The following is an 18,655-nucleotide window of genomic DNA, read 5'->3' on the forward strand; positions in this document are numbered from 1 at the left end:
GGGTCCGGGTAACAGTTATTTTTGAAAGACAGATTTTTAGCCATCGACGGCAATTTAGTTTTACATTTTTTCGAACAATGCCTTTAGAATTTCTAAGTTTCATTTAGTCTTCAATAACTACTCCGTCATAAACAGGGTTTTTCCCGAAGGGTCACCGAGGATGGGCCTCGGTTCCGTCCTAGCAGTACTTTTTAGGACAACGTGCGTGTCACCTGGAGGGAAAAACTCCGGCGTTGCCGGCCTTCGAGATCCTCCCGTACTCATCGGTATCTTTTCCCACCCTCTTCCAAAAAAGGCGCGCTCAGGGCGCAAGAGAGGGTGGGCCCAAGTCAAGGGGCATGTTGATTGGAAAATCAACGTTTCTAATGAGAACCAATCAGCATGCCTCCTTGCACTTCCGACGTTTCGAGGAAGTAACGACGGAACGTCTCGTCAGAATTCCAACATTAGTCATCCGAGTCGGACTAAAAAGAACAAGAAAATAAGTCAACCGTGTCGGACTTAAACAGTTAATCTCAAATAAAGTCACCTAAGTCGGACTTAGAAATTTTACGAGTCATTCGATTACGGACTTAGAAATTTCACGAGTCATTTGCGACGTACTTAGTCATTTTCACGAGTCCACCGTTTAGGACGTCTTCGAGTCAACCGTTCGGACTCATATTCAATTATTATTCAACGGATTAATTTCTGTTGAATAAACGTGCGTGAGTCAGCACAACGATCGACCGTCATATTCGAAGCTGTCACTCACGCTGTCGCGCGCCCGGTCTATACACGCTCTCATTGGTCAGTGTTTTTCTGCTAATAACTCAAAAATGGAGCCTCAACCAATATTTTGGCAAAAGAAAAAACTGTTCAGAATCGCCCCACTTACCACATCTTTTCGGTTCTTACAGTAATTGTGCGACACCCTGTATACTTTTCATAATTTTACAAGAATAATTGTCAATTGTGTTAGAAAATAGAAATCGATGAACGGTCGACACAGGCCATGTGCCTTTTCTCATTGCATTTCCCCTTCCTCAGGGAACTTCGCTGGGCCTAAGTGCCCAAAACAGCCATGCTAACGGGGGTGTCTTCAAGACAAGATCGTGTCTAGGAAGACACTCTTGTATTGGCATTTGCCGCGAAACGTTATTAGTAAAGCATTGCAGTATATTTTTTAAAGTCGCCTACTAGTTTATTTGGTGACCCTCACCCGTTACCAGTAACGTTCCTGATTACCTTACAATTGTAATATCAATCTCCCTTATTAATTAACTGAATAAACCTAATAAGCGAACGATATTGGCCAGTGGATTTCACTCCTTAACCGCACTGTTCGGGAAAAATCCCGAACCATCGAAACAACGCCATCGCGTTCTAGTTGTCTCGCTCCCGCGCGGGTACCCTCTTGCTTGCTTCTCCTTCGTTTTGAAACTCAGTACGAGGTGAGGGGCACGGAGGGCGAGACTAGCTAGCTCGCGAAGGGTCGCGAAGGCCCGCTCGACGCGAACCTTCGCGGTCTGTTACAATTAATTGTATATAATGCTTCGAGAAAATTCGAACTATCGACCTCGCTATATTTATTATAATGAAATATACATTAAACTCGTGATACGCAGAGGTAAAATAATATATGCAGTGTCCACTCGACGCGTCCATCCGATCCACGTAGTCGCTCGGAAGAGAAGAAAGGAATCGCGAAAGCTACAGCGACATGCACATCAAAAAAACAATAGAGCAACGCGATATCGATATAATTTACCACGCGGTGATTGCCGCGTATTTCGAACATACTAACAATAAAACGGTTATATTTCAGAATAATTTACTTATTTACCCTTTTTCGGATTACGACTACCAATACAAATTTCTGAAATTTCCAACTTCCACTTAAGCAATGTATAAAAAACCAAAATCAGCTCTTTTCAGAAATACCAAATCATTGAAACGAGGAACATTATTTTCAAATTATTAAAAGTCAAATAAATAAACTTATACCTTCGGTTAAAAGTTTCATTGGCCATAGAAACCTATGTTCCGTATAGCGACGATTGGTACCGTAGCGGATTTATACATCAACAATAAACATCTGATATTGTCCAATTGTTAAAAACATGACAAATTATCGTATAAAACGGGCTCATCCTCTTCGAAAACAAATCTCAATTCATTTCCCCGTAAAAAGTAGGAGAAAATTGTATATGTAATAATTATTACTAAATTGCAATAAAAAAAATTCCAGAAACACGTATCCCCTATTTTGATCCATATTTTTCGTATACAAATCTGCAAAAAAATCGAACTGCATTTAGGAAGAAAAATTGAAAAAAAAATCTAACTTTTTAATATGTTATTTAAATAAATAATTTCTTCCGAAATTTTCATTATTAACTAAATTCCTGACTAAAAACTACACAATTTAAAAAAAAATCACCTTCCTAAACCCTCTAGTTTCCGAGATATTAAAGAAAATGTGATAGTCCGAACTTTGAGGGCTATTTTCACCCCCTCAACATGTAGTACAGTGTAACCGTTCGCAAACCGGTAAACCGCGATAAATCGGAACGCACCGTACTCGGCAGAAGGTCGAGATACGCTAATGGACAAGGTTCAAATCCGGTAATGTTATTCGTCAAATTATCTAGATCCTTTTGCGATTTCCGGCCTTCATATATACTAAACGGAAACTAAACGGTCGTAATGGCGGCCGTCTAGAAACAGGGAGAGCCAGCGCGGCAAACTGCGGTTTTTCGATACGATACAACATGCACGTTACGATTTGCTCCCGCAATTAGGAGATCACGAACTTAGGACGCAGGAGGGTCCAATTCAAAGCAAAACGTGGTAGGTTGCGGCTAACGCGGTACAATTTCCGAATCAAGTTCAGTAACCGGTAGGAGTTCGGTTTCTAGGAGGATCGAGACACGGTCCTCCCAGCTTTAACGCGATCTATCGGGATCCTTGACTGTCACGGACACTAACAAGGAAACATATCGAACCGCGACACACCGATTTTAATGAAACTTATGCGAAAGATAGTTCTCAAAAAAATATTTGACACGTATTTTTTTTTAGCGGCCATCGTTCACATTGAAGGGGTGAAAATAGCCCTCAAAGTTGGGGGTTAAAACCATGTTTTTGGGAATATCTCCGGAACTAAAGAAGATAATTGAATTCTTTTTTTTGTAAATTGTTGGTCTTTAGATAGGAAATTTTTGTGCGTAAAAAAATTTCAAGAAACTTTATTTGTTTAAATAATATTGTTGCGCCGGGGCGTTTCCTCGCGAGTAGCCATCACAGATTAAAACACACAAACTCAGAATTTCAAGAACTCAAACGATTTATTAACAACGTGTTAAGATCTGTAATCAAGTCTGTACTCTTCGAAATCTGGCGCGGTTCTAATATTTACACATCGCGGTTGCTCCCAGCTACCGGAAATCCTGGCCACTCGATCCGCTCGTCCTGCCTGACAACTTCCGCGGACCTCTTCATTTCGTAGCCAGGACTAACTTCATTGCTTCAATCGCGAACCAGTTCACGTTGCAAGGATTGACTTCACGGCATCATTCGTGAGCCGGTTTCACGTCGCAACAATATTTAAAAAATTTATCATTTTTGTTTAAATTTTTGCACTAAATCTTGATCTATTTTTTTGCAACTTCGTGTACGTAATCTATAGACAAAAATAGAGGATACGTGTTTTTGGAATTTGTTGTTTGTTGCAATGTTTGTTAGATATATAATTTAAAGTCACCTCGTGTGAAAAGGGGTAATCAGCATTTTTATTAAAAATATCATTATTTTTACAATCTTTTACATTATTTTAGAGATTTTATACCTCTATATATGCCGTTAATTGATTTCTGAATAATTATAATTATAAATAAAATCATGAATAATTTATAATTATGAATAATTATGAATAATTATAAATAAAATCTCTAAAATAATGTAAAAGATTGTAAAAATAATGATATTTTTAATAAAAATGCTGATTACCCCTTTTCACACGAGGTGACTTTAAATTATATATCTAACAAACATTGCAACAAACAACAAATTCCAAAAACACGTATCCTCTATTTTTGTCTATAGATTACGTACACGAAGTTGCAAAAAAATAGATCAAGATTTAGTGCAAAAATTTAAACAAAAATGATAAATTTTTTAAATATCATTTAAACAAATAAAGTTTCTTGAAATTTTTTCACTCACAAAAATTCCCTATCTAAAAACCAACAATTTACAAAAAAAAATTCAAATATCTTCTTTAGTTCCGGAGATATTCCCAAAAACATGGTTTTAACCCCCAACTTCGAGGGCTATTTTCACCCCTTCAATGTGAATGATGGCCGCTAAAAAAAATACGTGTCAAATATTTTTTTGAGAACTATCTTTCACATAAGTTTCACTAAAATCGGTGTGTCGCGGTTCGATATGTTTCCTTGTAAGATCTTCCTATCTTAGACTACTGATAAACTTGCTACACAGTATTTCGCGGCTATCTCGGTAACGGCCCGCGACCCCGCTTCACCCTCGAATTCTCGATCGGCCCTTCCTGACCGTGCCCGCGATGATGACCGCCGCGGCGCCTCCGCGGATTCGCGAGCGCGTAGCACTTCGGCGCCCGATCCGAACCCGTTCGATATCGCTTGATTTTATTTGATAATTGGGCGCCAGACGCTTCTCAGCGTCGCGATAAAGAACTTACAAGGGACATCACCAAGGTGTTACACGCCGATTTTAATGAAATTGACATATGTGGTAGCTTTTTAAAAATCATTTGACACGTATTTTTTTAAATCTGCGGACATCCATGTTGAGGGGGTGAAAATAGCCCTCAAAGTTTGGGGTTGAAAACACATTTTCCTTAATATCTCGGAAACTAGAAGGTGTAGGAAGGTGAATTTTTTTTTAAATTGTGTAGTTTTTAGTCAGGAATTTAGTTAGTGTCAAAAATTTCGGGAGAAATTATTTATTTAAATAATATATTAAAAGAATGCACTATTTTTTCAATTTTTCATCCTAAATGCAGTTCGATTTTTTTGCAGCTTTGTATATTAAAAATATAGATCAAAATAGGGGATACGTGTTTTTGGAATTTTTTGTTTATTGCAATTTAGCAATAATTATTACATATACAATTTTCTTCTACTTTTTACGGAGAAGTAAGTTGAGATCTGTTTTCGAAGAGGGCCAGCCCTTTTTATGCGATAATCTGTTACGTTTTTAACAATAAGACAATATCAGATATTTATTGTGCCATCGGTAACCACGGAAGGTTTAACGGGCAGGTATAAATCCGCCGTGGTACCAGTCGTCGCTTTACGGAACATACATAGGTTTCTATGGCCAATGAAACTTTTTACGAAAATTATTCCAAAATATACTGTTGCATGAATGTGGGTATGAATAAGTATATGGTAATTGTATTATTGTTTCCTTTTTTGAACATTTGTAAAATTTATTTTTTATAAGTATGGATGTTAATCCCATTAATGTTATAAACATTTTAATGAAAATATTTAACTCTAATAAGCAGGAAGCACACATAAATCGAAACAAAGTTAAACTGGCACAAAGCATAACAGATGCAATCGACATGTATAAAGAATGCGCATATACGGATATAGAAATGCAACAAGAAGTTATATTTAATGGCTTGACGTATGCCTAATTCTTTCTTATTTTTGCGAATTAAGAGGAAATGGAACAACCTTTTATTTAAAAACCCGCCAATAATTTTTTGATCCGTGTGAACCAGAAAATACTGTTTTGCTTCTTGATTCATGGAAAAGATATAGCGAGAAAAAGTTATGACGATCAATCCCTAGGTAAGAAACATTGTAAAAAACAGGAAATATTAAAAATAGCAAAAAATAGCCTACCGTTTGTTCAACCATTTAATGTTAATAGGTTTCGAAGTTGAAAAAATTTTATTCATAAAATTTCTAATCCTTTAGTTTTATTGAATTTAGATACAAATTTATTCACAAAAGACAATGTAATAAAAATTGATTAGCTAAAGTTGAATGCTAGCTTCTGAAGATTATGCTATATAGTGTGCACAATAATAAAATTCAATGAAGAAATTCATTATTAAAAGTCAAATAAATAAACTTATATCTTCGGCTAAAAGTTTCATTGACCATAGAAATCTATGTTCCGTATTACGATGACTGGTACTGCGGCGGACTTATACCTGTCCGCTGGACCTTCCCTGGCTACCGATGGAACAATAAACATCTGATATTATCCAATTGTTAAGGACGTGACAAATTATCGTATAAAAAGGGCTGACCCTCTTCGAAAACAGATCTCAACTCACTTCTCCGTAAAAAGTAGAAGAAAATTGTATATGTAATAATTATTGCTAAATTGCAATAAACAAAAAATTCCAAAAACACGTATCCCCTATTTTGATCTATATTTTTAATATACAAAGCTGCAAAAAAAATCGAACTGCATTTAGGGTGAAAAATTGAAAAAAAAGTGCATTCTTTTAATATATTATTTAAATAAATAATTTCTCCCGAAATTTTTGACACTAACTAAATTCCTGACTAAAAACTACACAATTTAAAAAAAATTCACCTTCCTACACCCTCTAGTTTCCGAGATATTAAGGAAAATTTGTTTTCAACCCCAAACTTTGAGGGCTATTTTCACCCCCTCAACATGGATGTCCGCAGATTTAAAAAAATACGTGTCAAATGATTTTTAAAAAGCTACCACATATGTCAATTTCATTAAAATCGGCGTGTAACACCTTGGTGATGTCCCTTGTTAGACGCGAAACGAGACTCTAGAGCGGAAAGATGGGAAAACCGTTTATGTCAATCTCGGAAAAACGCGGAAGATTCGAATCGGCGGCGGAACGGCTCGGTAGCTCAGTATCCGAACGCAATGGTAGAGTGGCGGGATTCTTTAAGGGTAAAGGAGCTAGACGCGAAGGCGGACGAGAGTACGTGATTCGGGATAATTCGCGAGAAACCTCAATTTAGCGGCATTTGTTAACAGCGGTGTTTTATTTAAAATCTAAGTAACCTAGGAGTACAGTGTGATCCAGTATCGGAATTCGATTTAACCGTAACACTCTCGGCGGAAGGCCGAGATACGATCTCCGCGAGATTTTAACCACGGAAACGAAATATGCAAGTTCCTAAGCGGAATACAATCTTTGATATTTCCTCGATTCCCGGAACGGTACGCGACGCGACTAATCTAACGGAAACGCAGCGCAAATACTTAACAAAACGCGACGCAATTATTTTAACGGAACGCAACGCGACGAAACGCAATTATACTAAACGCAACGGAATCTAACGCACTTAAATTTATACGAGACGCGATTTAATTCTACACGCGGAACGATTCTGTATCGGCGACCGTCTAGAGAGAGAAAGCGAGAAGTTACGCGACAAACACGAAATGTCCGGTACGACAAACATGCACTTTACGTTCTACTCCCGTACCAAGAGTTCGCGAAATCGAGACGGGAGGGTACAATATTGGCAAAGGCCTACTCGAGACGATACTTTGATTGTAGCTTACGCTGTACCATTCCCCGGTACAGGTTCGGTGATCCGGCCGAGTGGCGATTCGAGAAATCGAGAAGCGATCTCTCGACGACGCGAAAAAGTCCGGACGTCGGGATCCGTGACCGTCCTGGACAGGGCCCCCGGGTTTTTACCCTTCTAACTTAAACTAATTTCCCTACGGTACAAAGCCACTCCGGTCACACTTTGCAGAACCTGCCCGTGAATGGCAAGCCAGGTGGTCTACAACCCACGATATGACAATCTCGATTTCGCGCTCTTTTACAAATATAACACGGTAATAGAGGGGCTTACAAAGGTGTCCAGACACTGGGCGCGGAAACTCGGGATGATTCTTGTGTTTTTCCTCACGGAACGATAATTACTTTACGAAAACTTAGGCAAGCGCCGAATACAGAATAAGGATCCGCGAGCCCTTGCGCCGGTATTAGGACACCTCGTAGCCTACCCCCACCCTCTGTCGGAGTTTCCGAATTCTATCGAAGTCTTCTTCGGCAGGGCCTCTTCCGTCTCCACAGCCTCTCTTCTTCTATCGTAGGGCCGGAGCGGGGAAGCGGCAGGGAATCGGCACTTTCCTTCGGCGTACGTCGGTATCTCGCTAGGTTCTCTCCTCTTACTCCGCTGCCTCTCTTCGTCTATCGGAGGATCCGAGCGAGGTAGCGGCAGAGCAGTGGCGTTTTCCCTCGACGTACGTCGCTCCTTCGTTGACCGTGACGTCACTCCACGGCGGTAGATATAAAATAACAAGGCGGCAGATTACATTCGTACGGAATCGCGCGCGATTTGTTCTCTAGACGGTTTTTGTCGGTGCCCTATAACCGATTCGGTCTGCAGAGGAGATTCCTTGTATCGGGTATAAAATACCACGTCACAACTTCGCTCCCCTTACAAAAGACCGAAACGATCATACGAATCAAAAGAAAAGTGCACTTTAGCGCCTTGTACTCGAAAAGTCCGTGCGCCAGTGATGAGCTATTGGCCGGGTCTTTTCGCGCATGCGCGAGAAATGCAGGATCGTATCTATTTAGTGGTGCCACCACAGACGGTGTAGTGTTGTTGGCAGGAAAGCGGCGAAGAATAATGAAGGGTGATTAAGATACCCCATTTTATTGAAACTTGTACTTTACTGAGACTAAAATTGCTGCGCATGCGCGAAAAAACCCAGCCGATATCTCATCACTGCCGTGTGCCTTTCGGTTTCCTTCGGTTTTGCGGTTGTGTTCAGAACTGCTTATTGGAATGTTACGTGGGCTTGAATACCTATGAGCGGATCGCCTGTTTATACCTATTATGGAAAGGGTTTCAGCAGTATCACCTGTACCGATTAAATTGTTACTCAAATGTATTAATTAGAAAAATCTTTATTTTATCAATGGTATAGTATAATGTGCGACACGGTTCGCGGTGACGACGGAAGACAATAAAAGAAGTTCGACATAGATATCCTCTTCCGATAAATCCGACTGTGTCCGGTACTCGGCTTCGGTATTCCTATTTTTTTCCTCTACGACTAGAACCGTGAGCCTCCTGTGGTAAATGACGCTGGGTGGGGTGATAAGGGACCTCCTCTTTCCACTCCTCCGCGCAAGTTGGGCAGGTTCGCAACGACACGCCTTGTCGACCACATCGGTAACAGTAAGTAGCTTCTTGCGGTTTCGGACAACTCGAGTATCTGTGCCCGGTAGCACCGCAATTCCAACACTCGGTCCCCCTTGAGGCGCTGGAGGAAGGTTGCGGAGAGGTAGGACTTTCTTCGCCCCAACGCCGGGCCCGCGGTACGATAATCTTTTCTTCGCCTGTTTGAGTGGCTTGGTCGGCGGTAGGTGGGGGAGGCTCCGTCTGCGTCCCCACGTTGCTCATCTGCGGCCAGACGGTTTGAACGGCTACATCTCTTGAGGGTGGTGTATGTATTGCCTGCAGGATGGCCGTCCAAAAGTCGGGGTGCTCTCGGACGAGGCGGTCCACGAGGCGCCTATATGGCCTCAGGCTTTCCCACGGGTTTTTCGGGTCGGGCCTACTCATTGCTGCTACTGCCTTGTTTTTCGATCCTAACCGCGGTACAGAAATGTTACTCTCGTTACAGAACTGCTGAAAAGACATTAATCTACTGATTAAATTTTTTTAAATTCTCGACATGTGCTTTAATTGGGTGTAGATTCGGTAAGGACCTAGAAACTTAGGCATAAGTTTAGCGGCCATATTCTTTTCTGCGGACAATAACGTATGGTTTTGGCGCAACACGAGGTCACCTACACTGTACTGGTTATTCTTTCGTCTTAAGTTATAACGAGATGTTTGTTTAACCGCTGCTTTATTGAGTTTGTTGATTACCCAGTCTTGTATTAATTTTAGTTGTCGCGACCGTTTTTATCACACATTTTCCGTCGCCGGTACTAATTTCATTTTTCTCGAAACAATTTTGCGGTGACAATTAATTGGTTTGGATTCACGACCAAAATTCAAAAAGGCGAGAGAAAATTTTGTGGAACCATGATGCACGACATTATATATGTGCTTTATATGCAAAACGGAAATTGTCTTTTCCTATATGCGGTACATACGGGGTTTGACTGCGAGTGTCGCGGCGGGGAGTAGTCGACTGAAGGATACCACACTACTCCGCGAGGGCGATAATATCACGATTTTTAAATTCGGTCCCGTTATCGGTAATTAATGCGCGCGGCGCGCCCCATCTGCATAGAATTAAATTTCTCAAGCCTTCTTTGACCTTTTGCCCGGATGCTTTTCGCAAGGGACAACATTCCATCCACTTCGCAAATAGGTCTTGAACTACCAGTATATATGTAAAGCTTGACGTACTACGGGGAAGTGGTTCCATAATATGCACTGCTATTATATTCCACGGTGCCTTCGCAATACGGTAATCCATTAAGCTCGCCGGAACTAACTGTTCGACTTTTACGCGTTGACAAACGGTACAGCGTTTTACGGATCCCGCAATGTCCTTCTACGTGCCTGGCCAATAATAATGTACGGCAACGCAGTCATAGGTTTTCTCTACTCCTAAATGGCCGGCCTGAGGCTGGTCATGAGCTTCTTGATAAATCGCTGCTCGTTGTTCTCGCGTTACAACTAATTTCCATTCATTTAAATCCGGGGTTATATCGGATGTATTGGGATCTGGCTTTTTTATGTATAACTGATCGGTCAAAACTTTCCAATCGGGGAAACGGGACGAGTATTTCTCTACGTCTGCGCATCTTCGCGACTACCAATCCGGGGCATCGGCAATTGCGGTAAGTGTTTCGGTCACCTCAATCGACTCCTCGTATATTCGGGATAAAGCATCAGAAATGTGATGTAACGCGCCTTTCCGGTGTATCACTTGAAAATCGTAGTTTAAAAGAGACAGGGCCCAGCGAGTTAATCGACTGTTTGGGTTCTTTAATGTCCCTAGCCATCGTAGGCTACTATGATTGGTAATAGCCGCAAAATGATAACCTTATCGATAATGCCGGAATTTTTTGATAGACCAAACGATGGCTAAACATTCTAATTCGATAGTGGAGTATTTTCGCTCGGTTTCGGAAAGCGAGCGACTAGCGTACGCAATTACATGTTCGCTGCCATCTATCTCTTGTGTGAGGACGCCCCCTATTCCCACGGTACTTGCACCCGTCGCTAATGAAAACGGTTTCGTAAAATCGGGACACACTAATATAGGAGCGGAAGTTAAATAAGACCGGACCGAATCGAAAGCTTTCTGTTGGGGTTCCTCTCACTTCCAGACTACATCTTTTCATAATAATCGCGTCAGCGGTTCCGTAATAGTCGCAAATTACGGAATGGAACAACGGTACAACAATCCCATATCTAGAAATCTTCGCAATTGTTTTAAATTTTTCGGAGCGAGATATTTACCGCAGGAACACCTTCGTTACCAATAATAAAACCTAAATAACGGACTTCGGAGTGACAAAATTCGCATTTCTTAGGATTTATTGTTAAACCGGCGGTAGTAATTTTTCTAAGTACCCTTTTCAACTACTGTAGATGTTTTTCAGAAGTCGGAGTGACGGTAGCAATGTCGTCTAAATATGCAAAGGCATGTGGCTCCATTTCTGGGCCAATTAATTTATCTAACATTCGTTGGAATGTGGTGGGAGGCCCGGTTAAATTATATGGCATACGCATAAAATTAAAATGTCCTTTTTCCGGTACTGTAAAAGCTGTAATTTTCCGATTTCTCTTTTCTAAGAGAATTTGAAAATAGGCTTGACTCAAATCCAAAGTTGAGAGATAATGCGCGGCCCGTAACTTATCAAGGATTCCTGCCAAATTCGGAAGGGGATACGCGTCTTTTTTCGAAACTTCATATACTTTACGGAAATCTAAGCAAAATCGATATTTTCCCGTGGTTTTCTTTACCATTACTACGGGACTGGACCATCCGCTGTGTAAGGGTTTGATAATTCCATCTTCTACTTTATCCACTTCCACGTAAATAGCCTCTTGATCTACCGTAGACACGAGATAATTACGTTGATTATGTTGCTATGTTGCTTACGTTGTCTACTAGTTCCTACAACAATTGCATCCGGGCCGCCGGGGTGGTGGGGGTAACTCGGTATTTAAAAGTTGGTTTAATTATTCTTCTTGTTCAGGAGTGATTTCCACAATTCCTAAGCACTGCAGGTTCTGAACGGGACGTCGCACATTATTTTTGGTACAAAAAGAGAATTCGGTCGCGGGATCCAACGAAAAATACCCCACGGCGATTGAAAAATCAATAATTATTTCAAACGAATTTAAAAAATCTATTCCAACAATGCATGGTACGACGAGGTTGGGTAATAAATATATTTTGAGGGCACGAGTTCGATTTTCGAACGTAATTAGAGTTTTTATGCTCGCGTTGGTTTTCTGCGCCCGACCTATATCAGTCATTATTCGACATGTTCGAGAGATTCGCGTCGGAATGTCGTTATGTTCGATTAAGGGTATAGCTTCTTTCCCAAAAAATGTTCGACTTGATCCGGAATTTATTAAAGCGCGAATTGAATCAGTATTAATTTGAAGTTTGATAAAGTGAAGTAGATTCGCGTCGGGATACGCGAAGGCACTATAGAAGTAAAAATCATTACCTTGTTTGGAAAGCGGAGCTTTGTTAAAAATGTCCTGTAGAGTCGCGTGGGCCCTTATCGGCGGCTCCTTCTAGAGTTTCCCGTATATTTATCGCACGTATCTACTGTCATTCCGATTTTCCCGCACTGGTAACAATATTGGCGTTGGGGTACAGTTGGCGGCAAGTTATCCCCCTGTCACAATTCCAGCATCTTGGTGTTTTTAATTTCACGGTATTGTTAGTGGGCTGTGGAGAGTCAGTATTACTATTGACAGGATTCGCTTTACGCGCGAGACCTCGCGACGATTCTTGCCCTCCACCCCACGGTATTATTTCTTGCCCTTTCGTTTACCCGGGAGATATTATTTTTCGCTCGTCTACTTATTATACTGTTCGGAGTCGATCGGAATTCGGAAAGGTCACAGTAAGTGTCTAGGTTCGCGAGAAAAGTGGGTTAGAGGGATCGTTCCTCCCACGTGGCATAGACGGGATTTAAATGGGGCGCGGTACGCGTGCTTTGGTAAGCAAGAGAGAGGGTATAGAGATTGTTCCGGAGGCGGAGGAAGACAGTACGTCCTCATAGCACTTTGGGTTTACTCCGCTAGCCTAGCCGCGAGGGTCGGCCCGCGAAATCCGTAGCTTCCTTCCGGGATACAGCCTGCTGTAACCGGGGGCCATGTGCCCAATCTATTGAGTAAACCTCGCATGTAGGTGATATAGTCCACGACCCTCTGCTGTTCCCTTTGGGTTCTATTCGTTATTTCGTGCCTAAGTGCCCTTTGCAATTCATAGTCGATAAATCTCGCGCGCCACGCGTCTTTAATATGTTGACTGCCGCGCGCATTTGACGTAGTTTGCCCATGGCGCCGCCATGAATTTTTTACTATGCGGTGCATATTATGTTGAAACATTATTTACAGCAGATAATGTAAGTTGTATAATCATGTTTAATGCATTTTTCGTGGGGGGTCTTCAAACCATTATAGTAACAATGGTATTATTTAAAATTTGATCAGTATCAATATTTATTCTGTTTATGTATTTTAACTATTGGTCGCGTCGCCGGTCACCGGTGGCCCCCACGGCGCTGTAGCCAAGTCGAGTGCCGGTCACCGGTGACCCGGCATCTCAAAGTGGTCTTGACTTTGCCAAGAGAACAAACTGTTTTCAAAATTTGCTTTACTAATATCTATTGTGCACTTCATACCCTGCAAATTTTATTCTAAACTTTTCTTCGTAAGGTGGCTGCAAGTGGGAGAAAAATCGTGAGTAGCGTTACAGGTAACACCCTGTATACACTAATCGGTCACATGATGCGGAGAGTGGGTCAGATATATGTAGAACAAGCGAGACAGAACGAGCGTTACGTTGAGCGGCATTCCATTGTCGTAGTGTCCTAAAGTTTTACGCATCGCGTAAGAGGAAAAGAGTTTTTTAACATATAGTTGCAATATCTGTTTCTATACCTATGTAAAACCTCACCATTACGGATGAACGGTGGGAGCTACGCGTGAGTCGAAAAGTGGGGATTAGGTGGTCCTAGCGGCCTACCCTCTTTGCCCCGTTCCCGTCCCGCTAGTTTTCTCTCATGCTCTGGACAGTACGTTATCGGGAATGGCAATATTTGGTTTATGGATAGGTTCAAAATGTGATTGGCCAAAAGCCCTACTACGCGGATGTTCTGTGTGTGCGATGTTCAGTACTAAATAATCAGCGACGACTCGGTCGGTTGAGAAAATTTTTCCTTCGGTAGTTCAAATGGCGGCGCGAAAGGTTCGACGTCATCCGTGGTTCCCCTTCCCCCATCGCACTCTAGTGATGATCGTTCGCGACATGTCGCTAAGTCATCCGAACGCTCTTTCCGTATCGCGCGTAAGTCCTCGCTTCGGGAGTGGGGGTCACTCGTGCGGTGCGTATGAGCGCTCGTCGAAAGCCGAGAGTGGAAGACATTTGCTCGCGCTAGATGCGGAAGGTTCCGGATAGGGGTCCCCGCGACAGTGGGGCACTAGCCCGTAGGGGCGGTTCGCCCTCTGTTTCGGAGGTCCCTTCTCCTACTGTCTCCCATCGCTCCTGCCTAAAACGCTGTATAGGCCTAGCTTGCAACGTAGGTACAGTATTGTCTCCGTAAATGTTAAAAAGATCTCTACCGTAAATGTTAAAATTCTATCCCCACTACTGAGGGAATCCCCTCGAAATCAGTCAAGAATGAAACATGATCGTCGCCGAAACGACGAGGATCGAATATCGGTGAAACACATATTAATGCAAGCAAAGAAAAAGATTGCAACTTTCTTATTTCTTACTATTTGTTCATGAAACTTTTACTGTCGTATTTGTCTAGTTTTCCTGATTAAAATGATATCAAATATGACAGAATTACGTTAACAATTGCGTGTGTAACGAGTGATTAAAGTTTTCAACATAAAAGAGGACGGCGAATGGAAAAGAAAGAGAGGCAGAAGGTTGAAGCGTTCGGCAAACATGAAAGACACGTGCGGTTCTGTCTTTTAAATTCACAAATCAAAATTCCTTACTTTTGGTTTTTCGTCAATGCAACTTTTACCATCGTATTTATCTCGTTTTTCTGATTAAAATGACATCAAACACGATATGATTACGATCGTAATTACTTATGCAACAAGCCATAAAGTTTCGGACTTTCACACTTACGGCAAACTTTACATTCACGGCAGAGATATAACTCTAACGGCTCCTCCTAGCGGCTTACTATACAAATAATATTGATTTTAATTTGACCGTGTTTGGTACCATTTTAATCAGAAAAACGAGACGAATACGATAATCAAAGTTTCATTCACGAAAAACCAAAAATAAAGAATTTTGATTTTTGAATTCAGAAGACAGAACACGCACGAGTCTTTCATGTTTACCGAACCTCAGCCCCTCTTTGTCTTTTGTGTTGCTGTCTTTTTCTATGTTCGGCTCACTACAAAGAATGTAGTACCTATTCCATAAATGTTACAATCGAGATCCGAAGTTTTAACATTTACGGAGAGAATATTGTACTATTCTCCTCGTGGATAACCCCCTTCCCAATAATTTCTTTATCAGTTCCTCCGTACTTAACGATTATACCTACACTTAATCGAGGGGTGTACAAATTATTTTGTTCGGCATTAAGTGTAACTATACGAGGCTCTTACAACGGAACGCGGATAGTTCGGGAATTTTTAATACGAGGGTCGTCATACGATGGTTAACCTACTTCGGTTATCGGAAAGAACGTAAACAAAACTCGGTTGTATTATTACGCGCACACTCGTGGCCTTGGCGCTCCTGCAAGGATCGCATCGTCCGTTAAGGAAATAAACATAAAATCCGTTCGACTCGAATTTCGTACACAATACCTATTGACGATTTGAAAGTTTAACCGTGTTTATAAAAAACGGTTCGATATGTTAACGCGTGCTCGAAACATTCCAAGGGTTTATGGTTCTTTTGTCCCCGACACTTTTTTTACTCGATATTAGCGGTTGACTCGAAATAATTTGTCGTGAACCTAAGACGGTTGCTACAAAAGCAGAAAAAAAACGTGTTCAGGAATTTGAAGAATTCCTTCGTATTCGAAATCGTCGAAATGCGTGGCTGACGAAAATTTGACTCGACAATAGACACAAAATGAATTCACGAAATTTTCGGTACTTTCCCGTAATCTTTTGTTAGCGGTGATATTCGTTAAATTTTCTAACGTCCTTTACAACTAACTTTCCACGTTTTGAGCCCCACGTTGGGCGCCAATTTGCTGCACACGGTTCGCAGAACGGCTACCTCGTGCTATCCCTACGATCCTGCCTCGTCCACGAATGCTTTACCGGCCCTTCCCGAGCCCGCACGCGAGTTTAACTTTCGCGACGCCTCCGCGAACGAGTAGCACTTCGGCACCCGATTCAAATCCTCCCGATACCGAAACGTAACCGAATTAGTTAGGCGCCAGACGCTTTTCAGCGTCACGGTACCGAACGATACGTCTAAGAGGAAATCTACACGTCACACTATGATACAGACAAAGCAGGACCGATACAACGGATTATAGTAGTATCGCGCAACACGGAGGACTCGAATTGGCGGCGGAAAGGCACGGCTGCTCAGAAGTTAGAACGAAATAGTAAAGTGGCGGGATTCTTCAAGGGTCAAGGACACTAGACGCGGAAGTCGGCGAGAATATGACCCGGCAGAGTCAGAAAGAAACTTCAATTAAGCAGACTTAGTTTCTAACACCGGTGTTTATTTAAATCTAATTAAAAATTACGAGTAGTACAGTGTAACCGCTCGCAAACCAGTAAACCGCGATAAATCGGAACCCGCCGTAATCGGCAGAACACTGAGATACGGTAATGGACAAAATTTTAAATCCAGTAACGTTATTTGCCAAATTATCTAGATCCTTTCGCAATTTCTTGCTTTCATACATACTAAACGGAACGAAACGTAACGCGAACGCGACTTAATACTACGCGCGAGATGATTCCGTAATGGCAACCGTCTAGAGAAAGAGAGAGAGGGCTAGCGCGACAAATTACGTTTTTCGATACGATATAACATGCACGTTACGATCTGCTCGGGAGGGCCCAATTTAAAGCAAAATGGAATAAATTGCGGCCAACGCGGTACGCTTCCCCGATCAGGTTCAGTAACCGGTAGGTGTTTGGCTTCTAGAAGGATTGAGACGCGGTCCTCCTCGCTTAACGCGACCTGTACAATATGCCCAAACATCGTGATAGCTTGACTGTCACGGGCAGAGCCCCTCCTATCTTAGACTGCTTATAAACTACACGACCAAATGCGACACTTATGCGTTACGTTTTGCAGATCCTGACCGTGAACTGTCTGATCGGTGGTCGACAACCCACGATACAAAAGTCCCGGTTTCGTCACCTTTACACACGATAATGATATAAGGAGGCTTACCAAGATGTCCTGCTATTGGTCCAGTAATTTGGAAGAGCTTAAGACTGGGGCACTTCGCTCGGTCATTGCCAAAAACGGAATAACTAAGCGCGAGCCCTTGTGCCGGCACGAGGACACCTCGTGATCGCCCCCACCCTTCACTAGAGTCTCCTTCTTCCTGCGATGTCTTCTTGGCAGGATCTCCTCTTACTTCGCAGCCTCTTCTTGTCTATCATAGGGTCGTAGCGGGGTAGCGGCAGGGTAGCGGCACGTTCTCTCGGTGTATGTCGTCCGTGGTGACGTCACTCCACGGCGGTAGATATAAAATAACAAGGCGGCAGATTACATTCGTACGGAATCGCGCGCGATTTGTTCTCTCTTTAGACGGTTTTTGCCGGTACCCTATTACCCATTCGATCTCCAGAGGAGGTTCCTTCTGACCGGTTGTAGAATTGCAATATTTGACGTTGCATATAATGCATTTGTGCGAAATCACCATAGTTCCAATTCTTTTTTTCTCTTATACAACTGTGTTGTGTAAAAAAATATTGACTTTATTTTATTTCCATTAATAGAGTATATCTTCAGGTTAATTTTCAAACATGCCGAAAGGGAATTTATAAAATAATTATAAAAAAGTCAAAATAAAAGTTTATAAAGGTCCATGACTCTACCAGAGAAATTATTCAAATGTTATAAGGTTCATAAGGTCGAAGATCAAAATCATAAGAAAAACAAGAAATTAATGCGAAGAGGTACATCGTTAATTTTTTCAACTGTGAAAAATAAAGACGTAACAGCAGGTTAAATACGAATATATGTCAAGAAGCGTCGAAGCAACCTTTAGCAATTTACCATAAACGAACAAGGCAAAATACCATTTAAAAAATTGTCGAAGCGTACTGTTTTACGCTATATTTAATTGTGCGGAAAAGACACCGATACGCAGGATATTAGTGAAAATGAATTCCGTAAAATACACCGAAATATTGTAAAATATTTCAATTCTATTCATAAAACTAAACGTAGAACTATTTAAAGATTGAATATTTTAACAATATAACGCAGCTGTTTACAAGATTTACAGAAAAATAATTTCAAGCTAAAATTG

At 41.6% G+C, this 18,655-nt stretch overlaps 1 protein-coding gene across 1 annotated transcript; it reads right to left on the bottom strand.

Moving 5' to 3' along the window:
* Positions 1–8,893: 8,893 nt before the first annotated feature.
* Positions 8,894–17,765, bottom strand: LOC143265619 (uncharacterized). The gene is made up of 2 exons (XM_076538807.1): positions 17,566–17,765; positions 8,894–9,598 (listed from the first exon to the last, which is right to left on the bottom strand). Exon 2 carries the CDS (start codon positions 9,570–9,572, stop codon positions 9,042–9,044), a length of 531 nt encoding a protein of 176 aa, XP_076394922.1. The 5' UTR covers positions 9,573–9,598; positions 17,566–17,765; the 3' UTR covers positions 8,894–9,041.
* Between the last annotated feature and the right edge of the window lie 890 nt (positions 17,766–18,655).

This window comes from Megachile rotundata, chromosome 13 (assembly GCF_050947335.1).
Source record: "Megachile rotundata isolate GNS110a chromosome 13, iyMegRotu1, whole genome shotgun sequence".
Classification (NCBI taxonomy): Eukaryota; Metazoa; Arthropoda; class Insecta; order Hymenoptera; family Megachilidae; genus Megachile; species Megachile rotundata.